This window comes from Protopterus annectens, chromosome 9.part0, assembly GCF_019279795.1.
Source record: "Protopterus annectens isolate FY-2018-M chromosome 9.part0, PAN1.0, whole genome shotgun sequence".
Classification (NCBI taxonomy): Eukaryota; Metazoa; Chordata; order Ceratodontiformes; family Protopteridae; genus Protopterus; species Protopterus annectens.
Window position 1 is genome coordinate 1555009930 of NC_056743.1, and position 18006 is coordinate 1555027935.

An 18006-nucleotide genomic window follows, 5' to 3' on the forward strand; every position below is an offset into this window, starting at 1 on the left:
AGAACATAGTACAGTTTTGTACCTACCATAAATGTAGATGTTGAAGATCCACATTGCTGCAGTCCAATCCTCCCTCCTTCCCTCTGTGTTTAGGGGTGGTTGTGTGGGTGGGGTTCTATTTTGTAAATTTGTATATATTGTACATATATTAGGTACAGGAGTGTTTGGTGTTTTGGTTTTGGCCTTATCTTTTAGGGTCTGCTGACATCTGGGGCAAGAAAAGACTGAGGATATGGCGTCGGTCATGCGCATTTGTACCCTGACGTCCTGATGTCAGACAAATGCGCCTTGACCGACGTCAGCCTTATACTTTGGTATTCGGGCCGACTGGGACAGCGGACTACCCAAGTGTTAGGACTGCAGCAATGTGGATCTTCGAACATCTACATTTATGGTAGGTACAAAACTGTACTTTACATATATCAGGATTGCACAGCAGTCTGGGTAAGTCTTTTAAGTCATCTTTATCTCCAAGCCAATATCATAGACAAAATTCAAAGGAACGTAAAATAAAGAAAAATTGCCACCACCCCGCTACAAGCACACATACCCCGACAAACAAAAAACATAATAGCAGTAAGTAGTGTGTGTGTATATATATATATATATATATATATATATATATATATATATATATATATATATATATATATATATATATATATATATATATACAGCACAGGGATATTCTCTGAATTTCTTTCCATAATCCTGCTGGTATACATAACTAAACAAATGTCCTCCCCAGACCTAAAGATCATAGGTTCAATGTGCATTAGACTTCTGTGCTTTAAATAGTCCTGTGTGCAGCTGTCCTTTGATGTCCTTCATGGATGCATCTGCAGTCATAACAGCTGGGTTGTCCTGTCGTCAGGCAGCCCGTCAGTCGGCCGGATTCCAAAGTCCGGGTCCGGCCTCGGCTGATGTCGCTCTTCATCCGACGTCATCTCTGTTGGACTTCGGGTATAAAGGCATCAGCCGACGCCATTTTCCTCAGTCTTTCTTGCCACGTGGCGCCCGAAGCAGAAGCTGTTCGCAAGTGCCGGTCGGTCGGATCCAGAGATTTTTTCTACCGAATACTACTTCGAAGACTTCTAAAGCTAAGTACCCCGTTGGGGACTCTTTCTTGCCTCAGCCGATGTCAGAAAAAGTTAATAATTGTTTAACCTGTGGGAAACAAATACCTCATAAAGATTTCCATTCTTACTGTCTGCCTTGTTTAGGCCCAGCCCACGTAGCAGCCTGTTAGGCCTGTGCTTCCTTCAACCGACGAGCGCTTAGGCGTCGGTCGGAGTTTGCAGAACAGTTTTTCGGTTCTGACTTTGCTTACATTATGTCGTCGGAACCTCCGACTGCACTTTCTGCCAAAAAACGCAAAGAAAAAGACCGACACTCGCGGTCCGCGGTTTCGGCTGAAACCACGCTTAAGCAAACCGCGAGTGTCTCGGTTTCGGCCGAAACCGAGAAAACTGATCTAGGTACAGCCGAATCTAACTCTACTCTTGAGGCCCCTGCTACAATTCTTGAATCGGCCTCTGAAACTTTACCCCCTGACTTATCAGACACCATTCCCCTGGATGTCTCTACCCCAGCACGTGGTGCTGCTAGGCCTCCAGCAGCCATGTCCATTAAGGCCTTCGCCAGGGCTAAAGCAGCCAAGTCTACCAAATCAGTGCCTGTTAAACAACCCTCAACCAGGCCCTCTTCTAGTTCTCAAATGCTCACCTTGGCAGAAGATTTGATTTCTTTAATTAGAGGATCTCAACCTCACCCAGACAGGGCCTCTCAGCCCCCAGATAAGAGACCTAGGGCAGAGCCCCCTGAGCCTGTGTCCTCTGATGACTCTGCAGATGAATCAGACATTACTGACCAGCCAGAGGCCCCTTTCTCTAATTTTGAGGATTCTGATGCTGAAGAATCCATTCCAGCTGCTTCCCTCAGAAGAATTCTCCTTTGGGGAAACCTTGCATGCCATGCGAGAGCAGTTCCAATGGCAGCAACAAGAATTCTCAGATTCGAAAAGACTTAGAACCTTTCTGCACCTTCCACAGCACAGGCCCTTAGCTATACCTCCTGTTCTTTCTGTGGTAGATGACGCTTTTAATGATGTCTGCTCTGCTCCAGACTCATTACCCCCAGCCCCTGCCAAACCAGACAGATTTTACAGGGTGCCTGACACTCATCACCACCTTTACAAGGCCCCCCTTGCAGACCCAGAAACTATATCCCAGGGTCCCAAGGCAGTTGCCGCGACCATAGATAAAAACCCTACCCCTTCTGAAAGGGAAGCAAGGGCATTAGACAGATGGGGTAAAAAAGTATATACTTCAGCTACTCTCTCAGCTAGAGCTTTAAACTGCCAGTTTCACATGATACAATACCAAGAGTTTATGCTTGATCACTTTACTAAAAATTAACCACTGATGAAGCTCTTGACAAGAAATATGTATTAGAAATGGTAAATAACATACAACAGGTTAGTAACCATTCCTTAAAATGTGGCTATGATGCACTGGAGGCTTCATTTAGATCAGCCATGACTGGCACAGTGATAAGAAGGCATGCATGGCTAAAGGAGCAAGCTCTACCAGATCATGTTAAAGCTAAATTGTTAGATGCTCCTATGGATAAGACAAGTTTGTTTGGTGCACCTGCCCAGCAGGTTATGAAGAAAATGGAAGAAAAGGCAAAATCAGTTCAAACTGTTAAAGATTTCCTGCAGGTTCAACCCCCAAGGTTTAGCAGGAACTGGCCTGCCAAGAATTGGTCCTTTCCTGACTCCACAAGATTTCAAAGGGGCAGGAATAGACGTTCCAGAGGCAGAAACCAAACCAGAGGAAGTGCCTACAGAGGACGACAGTGGCAAGGTAACAACAGAGGCACAGACACAGCCTCTGCCACTACTTCAACACAACCACAGTGACTTACTCCTAAAACCGCCTACCAGGGAGCAAATAGCAGCTCCACTAGGAGGAAGGTTAACTTTATTTGCAAAGAACTGGCACCATATAACAAAAGACAAGTGGATTCTGCAAATTATACATCAAGGTTACCGATTCCACTTCCACACTATACCAGTCAAAAGAGGAATGCCAAATCTACCTCCAAATCAAAAAACAGAAGCTTTACAGCAGATAATGGAGTTAACAAACATGAGAGCTGTGGAAAAAGTGCCTGCAACAGAACAAGGAAAGGGGTTCTACTCCAGACTGTTCCTAGTTCCACGAAAGGAAAAAAGTTGGAGACCAATTCTCGACCTGTCCACCTTGAATACATACATCATTGTCCCAAAATTCAAAATGCTGACCCTACAGCAACTTCTTCCCATGCTGGGCAAGGAGTGTTGGCTGGTAACTCTAGATCTCAAGGAGGCATACCTGCACGTCCCTATTCGACCAATCTGCAGAAGATACCTCAGATTTCTTGCAGGATCAGAGCACTATCAATTCTCAGCATTGCCTTTTGGCTTATCTACTGCGCCCAGAGTATTCACAAAATGCCTGGCATCAGTAATCGCATACTGCAGACTACAGGCAATTCAGATTTCCCCATACCTGGACGACTGCCTGCTACAAGGGGACAACAAAAGCAAGTTGACAACAGATTTGCAAAGGGTCATTTACTTGCTACAAGCACTGGGATACACAGTCAATCTACAAAAGTCAAGACTGATACCATCCCAAACAAGGACATTCTTGGGAGCGGAATTGGACACAGTGAGACAAATGGCATTCCTAACTACAGAAAACAAAAGAACTCCCTCTTTACTTCCTGTCACTAACAAAGCTGAACAAATTAACAGCAAGAAAAGTTCTGCAGGCCCTGGGCTTCATGGCATCATGCATAATTTTGGTTCCATTTGCCAGACTACATATGAGAAAACTACAGTGGTACCTACGAATTTATGGTCCCAACACAGGCACAGCCTCGAAACAGAAATCCCACTAATTCCATGCTTAAAACAGGAGTTCCTATGGTGGGCCCAGGCATGCCGGTCCAACCCAGGCCTTCCCTTTCACAGATGTCAAGCAAGCCAGAGCATTACAACAGATGCTTCAGACCTAGGATGGGGGGCCCACATGCTGGACAAATGCGTGCAAGGATTGTGGACTCAGGATCAACTTCACCTGCACATCAACCTAAAAGAAATGCTGGCTGTAAAACTGGCTATCCAAAAATTCAGACCATTTCTCAAAGAGGGCCAGCTGTTGATAAGGACAGACAACACCACAGTCATGTGGTACATCAACAAACAGGGAGGCACTCATTCATACCCCCTATGCAGAATGACTTTGGAACTGTGGACCCTGGCACTCAGCTACAACATCCAGCTGCAAGCAAGATTCGTACCAGGAAAAGAAAATACGCTAGCGGACATTTTAAGCAGGACCACATCAGACGCTCACGAATGGCACCTGCACCCGGACATCTTCAGGACCATTACAAAGAAGTGGGGAATGCCTCAGATAGATCTATTTGCATCTCCTCACAATCATCAACTCAAAAAATTCTGCACAAGGACATTTCACCCACTAGCATGGAAAGTGGATTCGCTCTCCTTCAGCTGGAAGGGCCTAACAGTTTATGCATTCCCACCCCTACCCTTGATACACAAAGTACTCCTAAAAATCAAGGAAGAACATCCAAGGATAATCCTGATAGCTCCAAACTGGCCAAGACAACACTGGTATCCACTACTAAGGAGCTTGTCTCGGAACAATATGTGGCCAATACCCCTGATGCCTTTGATGCTAACTCAGAACAACTACAGCACCATACATCCAAACCTGAAAACCTTACAACTGACTGCATGGAACATCACATAGCAGCAGCTAATCAAGAACTTTCCCAAAGAGTTAAAGACATTATTCTTGAAGCACGCAGACCTTCAACAAGAAGGAACTATGCTGGAAAATGGAAAAGGTTTGTCATTTGGAGTACGGAAAGAGGAAAAGATGTGTCAAACATAGATATGCCTAACATTCTGGAGTATCTGGCGAACTTCTGCATTCAGGCCTGTCCTACTCCTCCATCAAGATACATGCATCAGCTATTTCAGCAGAATACAGCTTTGATCCACCTGTTTTTCACACCCTCTGCTCAGACAATTTCTCAGAGGAATCAAGAATGTAAAACCTCCAAGAAAACCACCAGTACCAGCTTGGGACTTAAACTTCGTACTAGAAAAGTTGACACTATCACCCTTTGAGCCAGCAGCAACAGCAGACTTACAACACCTGTCATGGAAAACTGCTTTCCTACTGGCAATTACCTCAGCAAGGAGGGTTTCAGAACTACAGGCCTTAATGGCAGTGCAACCCTTCCTAATCTTCCACCAAGATAGAGTATCCATGAGGACTAATCCAACATTTATGCCTAAGGTGGTATCCAGAGTGTCTTTAAACCAGGCAATCCACCTACCTACCTTCTTTCCCAACCCACAAAACAGAGGGGAAAGAATACTGCATACCTTGGATGTACATAGACAGCTACGTTACTACTTGGACAGAACCAAAAGCAGCAGAAAGACTGACCAACTTTTTGTGGCCTATGCAACAGGAAGAGAGGAAAAGCTATTTCCAAACAGACAATCTCCAAATGGATAGGAAATTGCATACGATTCTGTTACTCCTTCCATGGAAAACCAATTCCACAGAACATAAGACCTCATTCTACAAGGGCAACAGCCACTACCACAGCCTTCTTACGAGGAGTGGCTACCAAAGACATTATTGAGGCGGCTACTTGGACCTCCGTGCATACATTTGCCAAGCATTATAATTTGCCTCTATATTCCAGATCCCGAGCAGGGTTTGCCACTGCTGTACTGCAAGGGATCCTAAACACACCATAATCTACCTTTATCCTCCTCCCCCTAGTTGGCTATGGTATTCTACCCAGCTGTTATGACTGCAGATGCATCCATGAAGGACATAGTACAGTTTTGTACCTACCATAAATGTAGATGTCCGAACTGGATAGCATCTGCAGTCAGGATTACCTCCCACCTTCCCTCTGAGGTACTCCTAGGGTGTTTACCCTCCTAATAGCTAGCTGATGGGGGGGAGTCTTTTATGGTGTATTTGTTTGTATATATGTACATACATGCTTATTTTTGTGGTTACTTCTACCCTTTTGGAAACATTGGCATCTATCCAAAATTTTTAGCCTTCAGGAGGGCTTCTGGCATCTGGGGCAAGAAACACTGAGGAAAATGGCGTCGGCTGATGCCTTTATACCCGAAGTCCAACAGAGATGACGTCGGATGAAGAGCGACATCAGCCGAGGCCGGACCCGGACTTTGGAATCCGGCCGACTGACGGGCTGCCTGACGACAGGACAACCCAGCTGTTATGACTGCAGATGCTATCCAGTTCGGACATCTACATTTATGGTAGGTACAAAACTGTACTTTACCTTTGTCATTCTTGATTGTTTCTAGTTAATCCCCTTAAAAACACCATTACTGACTATGCTGTCTAACTCTTCTAGGCTATTACTTTTAAAAAGACTAGCCACCACTGCACTACAGTGTCTGTACACACATGTACAGGCTAATATGTAAAGCTTAGTTATTTTATTTATCTGCCTTAAGGAATATGTAAAGCTTAATTTTAAAGTTTAAATGAAGATACATTTCAAATGTAGGCTGGTAAATTTCAAATGCAGGACCAAGTTCATGTCAATATGTTTATGCCCAAATATCTGTTTACATTGTTCTTAAAGATCCATCAAGAAAAGCGAAAAGAAGAGAAAAAGAAAAAGAAGAAGAAGCACAGAAGTCATGATTCTGATAGTGATAATGAAGAGGCAAAGAAGAAGGAAAAACTCAAAAAGGTATGATGGTACATTTTTAGCTGTTATGTAACCTTACTAACAAACCACTTCTTAAATACCTTTTACAACTTTAAGCAGTAAATTATTTCTGAAAACCGTATAATTTAATGATGTAGCCATCTGCACTTAGCTGGAATCTTCTTCATGAGTACCCTTTCTTCAGCATAGTTTTTTTCTTAGTTTAATTTCCTTTTACTCCTGAGTACATGTTATTGCATCATATGTGACCACCTTCAAAGACATGTAAAAGGCACCCTAGTCTCACAGTCCTCAGTTTTTCATTCTTCCCAGATGTACTGATTGAATCTGGATCATAGTTTGTATCACAGGTCAATTCCTATAGTAACTGTCAAAGATCCCTGAATCATTTAAGTGCCTTTGCAGTCATCAAATGCAAGCCATGACTAAAACCTTTATTATATAAACTACTTGAAGAAAACTCACGAGTGCCTTTACCGCAGACTCATTTCATCTAATAGACAACAGAGGCATAAAGAAGTACAGACCTATCTTATAATGAGCATGATAGGGCTAGATGTTGGCCAGATTACAGGAGGGTCCCTTGCATATTTCTTTCAGAAGTTGTACAGAAGGGAGGGAAGCTTCATCCATTTAAGTCCTCGATGGCTTCCATCCCTTCAGTAGTTGTAACTAGATCTGTCTTGGCAATTGAGGGTTCACTTTCACATGTCTGTTGAGTGACACTTTGGAGAGTGTATTTCTGGGTTTGAACATCACACATTCCTGAGTTGAAGCATATAATCACAGTGTCTTCCTGTGACATAAACCCTTAAAGCCCTTGGCATGTACGTGAATTTTAGCCATTCCATTGGCCAGGATGCATATGCGGATTCTTCAATGGCTCCTGATCACTCAATGGTCTTTCCAGGAGTTGTCAATGAACCATATGATTCTGATTACAAACTCTTGCAAGAGGGATCTTCAGTGGTGGTTGACGTCTCTACATGTCACAATAGGACGCCCCTTTGTACTTCCCCCTCCAGTAGCCACTGTGACCACGGACGCTTCCCTGATAGGGTGGGGGTGGCATTTTCAGGGAAAGACTGCCCAAGGCACATGGATGGATCAAGACTCACATTTGCATATCAATGTCCTAGAGATGAGAGCGGCACTTCTGGCGTTGTAGTACTTTCAGGACTCTCTCCCTCTAGGGACAATTGCCATACAGACAGACAACATGCCAGTGGTCTGGTATTTGAACAAACAGGGCGGGACCAAGTCTTACCCCCCTTTGCCGAGAAGCCCTCAGAGTTTGGCAGTGGGCTGTGTCATCCCAACGCTTTCTGTTGGCAATGCACATCCCGGGGAGATCCAGTGTGATAGCGGTCAAGCTGAGCAGGGCAATATTGTTGCCACACGAGTGGTCTCTCAAACAGGAGATTGCGGACAGGATTTTCCACAAATGGGGCCAGCCTTGCTGCGATCTTTTTGCCAGCCACATCAACACCAAATGCAGAAGCTACTTTGCCTTGATACCCCCTCTGGGAGAATCCCCGAGGGATGCACTCATACACAATTGGCCCACTGGTCTCCTCTATGCATTTCCCCCAATTCTGCTGATACCCAGATTTTTACAGAAAGCAAAGTCGCTGTGAAGGACTGTCATTCTTATAGCCCCTCATTGGACTCGGCAGATTTGGTTTCCATTTCTTTACCATCATCTCTTGGAAGATCCATGGACCCTGGACCCCATTTCCAGACCTTCTGACAAACCCGTCAGGGGACCTCCATCCTTCCTTGCAGTCACTGAAGCTAACTGCTTGACTGCTCCAATTCCCTGTATAGCCAGGCTTCATAATCTTTCAGATGACTCAAGTCAAATGTTTTTGGCTTCCCACAAACCTTCCACCAGAAAATTGTATCGTAGTAAGTGGAAAAGATTTTCCATTTGGGCTTCTGACAAAAACCTTGATCCTTACCGAGCTCCATTGTCATCCATTCTAGAATTCTTGACCGAGATTTTTCATGAAAGAGCTGCAGCTGCTACCGTTAGGGTCCAGTTAGCAGCTATATCTAATTTCCATCTAGGTATTGATGGACTGAATATTATGCAACACCAGATGTTAAGTTTTCTATCTCGCCTTCATTCTTGCTGGTTTCGTTCGGAGCCAATCCTCGGCTCCGACTCGGCCATCTTCAAAAGCTCGAGAGCTGCATACTGGCTCGAGGCCACCCCATATCCCATGATGCCTGGCGCTAAGTACCCAGATCTCATTTGCTGCTTCTGCTACACTGGCTCAGGTCGTATATTTTCATTACTTTATCTGTTTTTGATAAAAATTATTAGTTTTAGTGTAGATTGTTAATCGTAGTTACAATTTTTTTTCAGTGTATCCTTGTACCTATAATTCTTTCTTGAATCCTTCCCCTTCCCTTCACAAAACTCGTTTTAGTTAGTTTTCCCCTCCCCCTTTCTTCTCATAGGTAGCCGTTTAAATTAGAGGCTAACCCTTTCCTTTTCTCTTAAAAAAAAAAAAATAAAAAATCTTTTAATAACATTTACCAAGTTTACTTTTATTTAGCTTGTAGGTAAAATATTGTTGGTATTCTTTGGCTGTTTTTAGGGTGTGGTAACTTTAGTGTGTGTGGTAGTTGTTATATTCTAATTTTTGTGTATTGTTCTTGGTGTTCTAATTTTTTCAGGGATGTCTAAGGATACCAAGGTGTCCAGATTCAAGAAGTGTGACTCATGCTGTCAGAAGATGTCTCTGACGGATGGTCACACTTCTTGTGTCTATTGTATGGGCGCCATGCACCTGCAGGACTCTTGTTCGGTTTGCCATGCTTTCAGCCCAAGAGTCCTGCAGGAGAGTAAAAATAAGTTAATCCTACGGGGTTTACTTAAGCAGGATTCACCGGCTAAGGCTCAGCCCATGAAGTCTTCTAAGCCACCTAAATCTTCGGCTCCCAGTTCGGAGCCGTCGATGGGTGAAGCTGCTCCTTCGGCCTCGGTTCCAGCCGGAACCGATCTACCTGCCTCCCAGTCGGTTCCGACTCACACTTCGGAACCATCTGGGAGTCGAAAGAGATCTAGGTCTCCCTCCCTGGAGTCAATATGCTCGGCTACGAGGTCTCCTCTGCTCCAGTCGGAGCACAGTCATCGGTCCCACTCTTCTCGGTCCTTAAGGCTTAAAGATCATGACTTGGAGAGAGTGGTCAGTAGGCTGTTGAAATTGCAGACCCTAGCAAAAATGTTGTCCAGCCCCCCTCATCAGGTGTCTGCTCCGTCCGTGTCTGCAATTATTCCTCCTCCGACTCCTCCTTTGAGCTCGGAGCCAGAATTCGTTGGGGTTCAAGTCGTGGAACCGTCGGCACCGATACCTTCTCCTTCGGTTCCGTCATCGGCTCCGATCACTTCCTTGGTACCGTCCTTGGAAGGGTCTGGGCGCTGAGACTCGATGGGCATCGGACCCTGGTCCGACCCCGTTCTCCCCCTCGGAGCTTCAGCGCAGGTGAGCTCGGCTCCTTCATCGGCTTCGGAGCCGTCCCCCTCGGTGTGGAGAGGGATTCCAATCTCTTCAGAACCGGAGCCTTCTCGGCATTCGAGCAGGGACGCCTTCGAGGTCATGAGGAGTGTACTGGCCCCTGAGTCAGCCCCACGATCATCCCCATCGGCTCCTCCCACTATGGCGCCTGCGTCTGCCTCTGTCCCTCCTCCAGACCCCAAGCGTGGGGAACCAACGCTCCAGGGCACCCCCTTGGGTGTATCTTCCTCTTCCGAGGCCTCCCCTGATCATTCAGAGGAGCCACCTCGTAAGAGGAAATGCAAGAGGAAGCATGTTGACTCCCCTGAGTCTGTCACATCAGATACCGACTTAGAGGATTTGGAAGGGTCCCCAAGATCCCCCTGTGAAGATGTCTCCTTCTCAGACATCTTTGAGATGCTTAGGCAGAGGAGGAACTGGACCACCCTAAGCCCTTCCAAGGATGAGTCGGTATTCCTGGATGCGTTTGGATCCCGACCCTCCACCTCCTGGGTCTCTCCGCCTTTCGACCCACTGATGTCTGTGGTGGCTCAGAAGGCGTGGTCAGCTCCAGACACAGTGGAACCGACCCCCAGAAGACCCGCTAAATTTATAACTGCACCACAGGATAAACAGTTTTTGACCAAAGGTGTTCCGTTGAGGCCATGGTGGTAGCGGCGGCCACAAAGAAGGAGTTGACTGAAACTTCTTCATCTGTCCATCTCCCTAACAAGGAGTCCAGGACGATGGGCAGATATGGGAAGCGGATGTTCTCTTCAGCGACCTTTTCCATGAGGTCTCTGAATCATTTGTGCCACTTTACCCGTCTTCAAAGGGATCTCCTTAAAGTGCTTGGAGATACCCTCCAAGATCCATCAGCTGAGGGGGCCCAGGCTAAAGCAGCCTCCCAGCTGGCAACTCTTAATTCAGTGGTGAACCCCTCCATGAGACTCATTTCTTATGCAGCCGATGGTGCGAGTAGAGCCGCAGGCACAGGCATTGCCCTTAGGAGGCACGCATGGATGCGGCTATGTAATGTTGCAGATCCCTTCAGAGCGTCTTTCACCAATACCCCCATTGATGGTTCTGCTCTCTTCGAATCACAGGTGAAGGGCGGGCACCCTAACCAGCTGTGAACAAGAAGGCAAGACTCTCTGCCGTGGGAGTCCTTTTTTCCACTCCTTCCAGACCATATCCCAAGGGTCAGAAGAGTGGAAAGATGTGGTTCCGGAAATCCCAGGGAGCCTTGCCGGACATGCGAGGTGAGTTCTCTTCCAGGGGCAGAGGAGGGAACAATAATAGACGCCGCCCTCGTGGCAGAGGGGTCTGCAAAATGAGGGCAGCAGAGAATCCTTCTCTGAGAAGACCTTCTAGCATCCCTGAAGGGTTGCCCGACTGCCTACCTCTGGAGGCAGTCGGGGGAAGATTATCGCTGTACCCAAGAGCCTGGCAAGACATAACACAAGACAAATGGGTACAGTCGGTTTTATCCGGAGGCTACAGAATTCCCTTTGTTCGTACTCCCTTAGTGTTAAGCAAGTCCCTTCCAGATGTTCCACCCAATCTAAGGGATCAAGCAGTTCAAGAAATTTCAAAACTGCTAAGAAAAAGGGCCATCCTGCAAGTCCCAGCAGACCAGCAAGGATCCGGAATTTATTTAAGGTTCTTTTTGGTACCCAAAAAGACAGGGGACTGGAGACCCATTATGGATCTCAGCAGACTGAACAGGTCTGTACAAAGAACGAAGTTTCGGATGGTCACGCTACAGTCAATTTTACTCTTTCTGGACAATTGGATGTGCTCTATAGATCTTCAGGATGCGTACTACCACGTCAAAATGGACAGATGCTCCAGAAGATTCCTTTGCTTCCGGCTGGGAGCCAGCCATTATCAGTTCAGAGCTCTGCCGTTTGGTCTCACCACAGCCCCCAGGGTATTCACCAAATGTATGGCAGTAGTTACCGCTCACCTGAGACGGCAAGGATTCCAGGTGTTTCCATATCTAGACGACTGGCTCCTCACTGCTACCACCAGGCATCACCTTCTACGAGCCAGAGACTACACTATCGAGAGTTGCTCTAGACTAGGTATCTCAATAAATTTCAAAAAGTCTGCATTGTCACCCTGTCAGTCTATCATCTTTATAGGTGCAAATTTAAATACAAAAGACATGTCAGCGAGCCTTCCACCAGACAGGGTATTAGTGATTCGCCAACATGTACAGGTCTTATTAGCATGCAGAAGAGTTCAAGCCAGGTTCGTCCTCCAAACTCTGGGTCTCATGGCAGCAGCGATCATACTTGTTCCTCTAGCTCGTTTTCACATGAGGATTCTCCAGTGGCTTCTTTTCACCCAATGGTCCTTCCAGCAGCTTCCTATGTCTCACATGATTAAGATCACAGAAGCATGCAAAAAGCACCTTGCGTGGTGGATGGTCTCCACATCAGTGCCCTGGAGCAGACCATTTTTACTTCCCCCTCCAGTTGCTACAGTTACCACGGACACCTCCCTGATTGGGTGGGGGGGCATTATCCGGGCAGGACAGTCCAAGGCACCTGGCAACCTCACGAGTGCCACCTGCATATAAACGTCTTGGAGATGAGGGTCATGCTTTTAGCGTTGCAAGCTCTTTAGGACTCTCTTCCTACCGAGACCATTGCAATTCAAACGGACAATATGTCAGTAGTGTGGTACATCAACAAGCAGGGCGGAACCAAGTCCTACCCCCTATGTCAAGAAGCACTCAGACTCTGGCAGTGGGTGATCTCTTCCCAACGGTTTCTGATCGCAACACACATCCTTGAGAAGTCCAGCGTCATAGCAGACAGGCTGAGCAGAGCAATTCTCGTGCCTCACGAGTGGTCTCTGAATCAAGTAGTTACGGACCAAATATTTCGCAAATGGGGCCAACCTTGCTGCGACCTTTTTACCACCCCCTTCAACAGCAAGTGCAGCAATTTCTTCTCTCTCCTTCCACTTCCCGGACATTCCCCCAGAGACACTCTAGTCCATGATTGGCCTCAGGGACTTCTTTATGCATTCCCTCCATTTCCCCTAATAACGAAACTAATACAGAAAGCTACCATATTGGGCTGCAAAATGATCCTCCATTGCTCCTTACTGGCCTCGACAAATATGGTTCTCGTTCCTGCATCATCGTCTTCTCGAGCAGCCTTGGACCTAGTTCCTGACCTTCTGATCCATCAATCGGGCGGGCTGCACCAATCCCTGCAATCTCTCCAGCTCACTGCTTGGTTGCTCCACTTCCAACCTTAGCCAGGCTTCCAGATACCTCCCCCTCTGTGCGCAAAATTATTTTATCATCGCACAAGTCTACGACTAGAAAAACTTACGCTAGTAAGTGGAAACATTTTTCTTTCTGGGCAGAGGCTAAGAGTATAGACCCCTTTTCAGCCTCTATACACCACGTTTTGGAATTTCTTGCGGAACTCCTTCATTCTGGGTCTGCTTCCGCTACAATTAGAGTTCAGTTAGCTGCAATTTCAGATTTTCACATTGGCCTGTCGGGAAATAATATCATGTCTTATAAGCTATGTAAAGTCCTTCTCAAAGGAACCACTCTGCTCAGGCCTCCAGTGAGAGATCCTCCACCTCCATGGGATCTAAATTTGATTTTAGCTTCTCTAATTTTGCCCCCCCTTCGAACCTGCAGCATTTTGTTCCTTAATGCTTTTATCTTGGAAAACCCTCTTTCTGGTAGCCATTACTTCAGCCAGAAGAGTTTCGGAACTTCAGGCTCTTTGTACCCATCCTCCGTACCTAGTGTTCCACAATGACAGGGTTGCTCTCAGGACTAATCCTTCCTTCCTTCCTAAGGTCTCTTCAGAGAATAACTTGAATCAGTCCATAGACCTTCCTGTGTTTTTTCCTAACCACTCCAACAGGGCGGAATACAAATTGCATCAGTTAGATATTCACAGGCAACTACGCTTTTATTTGCATAGAACTAAGGATTTCAGGAAATTGGACCAACTTTTCCTTTCTTATGCTGAGGGTAAGCAAGGTCTTCCAGTCTCGAAAGTAACCTTGTCCAGGTGGTTGACTTCTATCATCACATTTATCTATCAACTGAGGAATAAAGAATTACCTGTTAAACCAAAAGGTCACTCCACCAGAGCTTTAGCCACTTCTGTGGCCTTTCAGGCTAGGTTGCCCATGGAATCTATTTGTGCTGCGGCTATGTGGGCCAACCCACATACTTTCATTTCGCATTATAAGTTGGATGTGGTTTCCAGGAACAGAGCTGATTTTGGTTCCACTGTTCTGAAGAGTTTGTTCCGATGAGCCACCCAGGATTTTAGGTGCTGGGGACGCTGTCCCAACCAGCAAGAATGAAGGCAAGATAGACAACTTAACATAAAGAAGTTATGTACCTACTGTAACGTTCCATGTTAGTTGTCTTCTTCTCGCCGCCTTTCTTGCGTCCCACCCTCCATCCCCCTATCCTTTTAGACCGAGAAGAGTTCCTTATGTTTTTTTTTTTCACTGGCTGAGTCTTCTGTGGCTATTCCTTTCTGTCTAGTAGCCCCTCTGGTAGGTTTTATATATATTCCAGGATAGGATCCTTTCCTTATTATGTCTGAAGTTAGACTTACCAAACGAGATCTGGGTATCTAGCGCCAGGCATCATGGGATATGGGGTGGCCTCGAGCCAGTATGCAGCTCTCGAGCTTTTGAAGATGGCCGAGTCGGAGCCGAGGATTGGCTCCAAACCCAACCAGCAAGAAAGAAGGCGAGAAGAAAACTAACATGGAACGTTATGGTAGGTACATAACTTCTTTTTATCCAAGGTCTTTCTCAAAGGTACCTTTCACATGAGACGTCCAGTGAAGACTCCTTATTCTCCCTGGTACTTGAATTTCATGCTTTTCCATATTATTCTTTCTCCCTTCGAACCAGCATCATCTTGTGAGCTCAAGTTTCTGTAATGGAAAACTGTTTTTCTAGTGGCCATTACTTCTGCCCACAGAGTGTCAGAGCTTCAGGCATTATCTGTCAAGCTTCCCTATGTGATTTTTCATCCTGACAGAGTATCCCTTAGGACTAACCCTTCTTTTTTGAGTGAAGTATGTTCTCAGACAAACATCAATCAAGTTATTGAGTTGCCCGTTTTTTTTCCCCAACCATACCAACAAATTAGAATACATGCTGCACAAACTTGATTTTCACAGACAGCTTAGATATTATCTGGACAGAACAAAGGACTTCAGAAAGTCAGACCAGCTTTTTGTTTCATTCTTTGAAGCCAGAAAAAGTAGACCAGTGGCTAAAACAACCCTTTGTAAGTGGATTTCAGATTGTATCACCTACACTTACTCTTCTGCTAATAGGTTTTTGTTGCATAAAGTGAAGGCGCATTCAACCAGAGCAGTCTCTACTTCTTCGGCCTTTCAAGCCAAGTTACCTCTTGACAATGTCTGTGCTGCAGCCACTTGGTCTAAGCCTCACACTTTTATCACTCATTACAAAGTGGACAAGGCCTCCAGGGACAGGGCTTCCTTTGGTTGTACGGTCCAGAAAAATGTACTCCTGTGAGCCACCCAGGATCTGGGGTGCTGGGGACGCTACCCATCAGTGAAGAATGAACGGCGATACTGAACAACTTCACATAAAGAAGTTATGTACTCACCATAACGTTACATGTGAGTTGTTCCATCTCGCCTTCATTCTCACGTCCCTCCCTCCTTCCCCCACCTGGCTGACGGTTGACCTGGAGACTGACTTCATCCTGGTTATTCAATGTTTCTTCCTGTCTGGGAAGATTAGTCCTCTTACTAGGATATGGTACATGCAGCAAACAAGATCTGAGGTATTTCCAGCAATGCATCATGGGATAAGGGGGTTGGTTTTGAGCTACTGGTAGTCTTTGAGCTTTGCTAAACGACCATGTCGGAGCTGAGGATCGGCTCCAAACCCATCAGTGAAGAATGAAGGCGAGATGGAACATCTCACATGGAACGTTACGGTGCGTACATAACTTCTTTTTCTGCTTCTATAGCCATAATTTTAAGTATAGTCCAAATTCCTATAAAAGTCTCAAATTTCCCTTCTTTGCTTTTATCCAGATGTCCCTCAATGTATATATGTTCATAAAAGTTCCTTAATATTTCTGAAATTTCAGTCAGGTTTCTTCCTGTTCAGTGGGTTCCTTAGTTTGGTTGTTCTTTGTACTTTCAGTTGCCTAAGCTTTGGGGCCTTCAGTTTATGTGCTCTTAGGTTGATGTCATATTAATTGCTTTATTGCTTATTGTCACAATACAGTTGTTGTACTGGTATTTCCCATAGTCACTTAGGTTATCCAAATGTTCATTAATCTTTTCTGTAGTTTGCTTTGGTTGCTGTTCCTTCTCCCCTTTTAACCCTCCTAGTTTGTTTAGCATAAGCTTAAATTTTGTCAGACTTTCAATATAATTCTCGTTACTCTCTTCCTACAAATCTTTAGTTTTTATCCCTACCATTTTCTTTAATTCTGACTTTATCTAGTCTCAGGAACTTGCTAGGAACTCTGATCTAGTGTCTACCCTCTTCAAAGGTTCGTGTAGCTTATCTGTCTTAAATATAAGCATATTCTTTAATAAATATGAGGGGGAAAGTCCAGTGTCTGTCCCTTATCATACTGTTCTACAACTTCAGACTGGTTAATTTAGTTGAATGATCTGCCACAGTTTTGCATGTGTCACAAACTTTTGTAGCATATATGTATGCTGCTGTGAAACATAATTTCTGTCCAGTCTAGCCTAGTTACTATATGCAGTTTATATACCATCCCAAATGATTGAAAGAAATGCAGATATTTAGAAAGTATTCCCCATAGCTTGCAGAATATCCTTTATACCAAATATCTTTATATACATTTGTGGGTATTTTCCTGTCATTGCTGTTAGTCTCTCTTTTAGGACCCCTTGTTAACATCCTCTCTGTTGCACACCATGCTCCAGTCACGACCTATAAGGTCTTCACTGATAACTTATTGTTTCACTTAACATCTTTTGTACTTTTTGAGTAGAATGTAAACACATGCTTAAAGTAATCCTTCTCCCCAACCAGTAGCCTATAGCCAATATGAATTTTACACATTTTTTTTCCTCCTCCTCTATTCTTCTCTGCACCCACGTTTCCGTAAGTATTATCATTGCTCTTCTCCCGAATCCTTGACACTGTGCTGCATAACCTTCTTGAAAGCCTTTTTTAATCAAATTCCCATGCTTTCTTTTATCCGAGTGTATCTACAGAAACATGATTTCTTGCACCCCGGCTTTCTTTTATATGTTTGAACATACTTTGCCTCTTACTTTTTACTTGTGAGACCATTACCATTCTATGTCAGCAGTCTCAATCTCATAATCAATCAACCTGTAGATATTTGTTTCACTAACCATCAATACTTTTTAAAAATATTTAAAAATACATTATTCATTTTGTTTATGTACTTGTAGTGAATTTTGACAGGCAGAATCATTTCCTAGAACCTCTTTTCAGCTTTATATTTTTGGTCCATGTTACACTTTGGTGGGTTTTTTTTTTTTTTATTTAGCAAATTTCCCACATATGCCCCCCAAAAAGTAACCAAACATTTTGAACTATATACATTTTTAGTGCATTGTATCCATTTCCCCCCAAAAAAGAGTAAATGCTCCACCTAAATGTCTGCCCACAGGCCTTC

The 18006-nt window shown here is 44.9% G+C and overlaps 1 protein-coding gene across 2 annotated transcripts in view; it reads left to right on the forward strand.

Annotated features, from left to right (window-relative positions):
• SLU7 (SLU7 homolog, splicing factor) overlaps nucleotides 1–18006 on the forward strand; it is a 906055-nt gene that overhangs the window by 723897 nt on the left and 164152 nt on the right. For both annotated transcript variants that reach the window (XM_044084498.1, XM_044084499.1), the window contains exon 15: nucleotides 6727–6837. In XM_044084498.1, the coding sequence (XP_043940433.1) occupies nucleotides 6727–6837 (111 nt within the window). The remainder of the gene's footprint in view (nucleotides 1–6726; nucleotides 6838–18006) is intronic.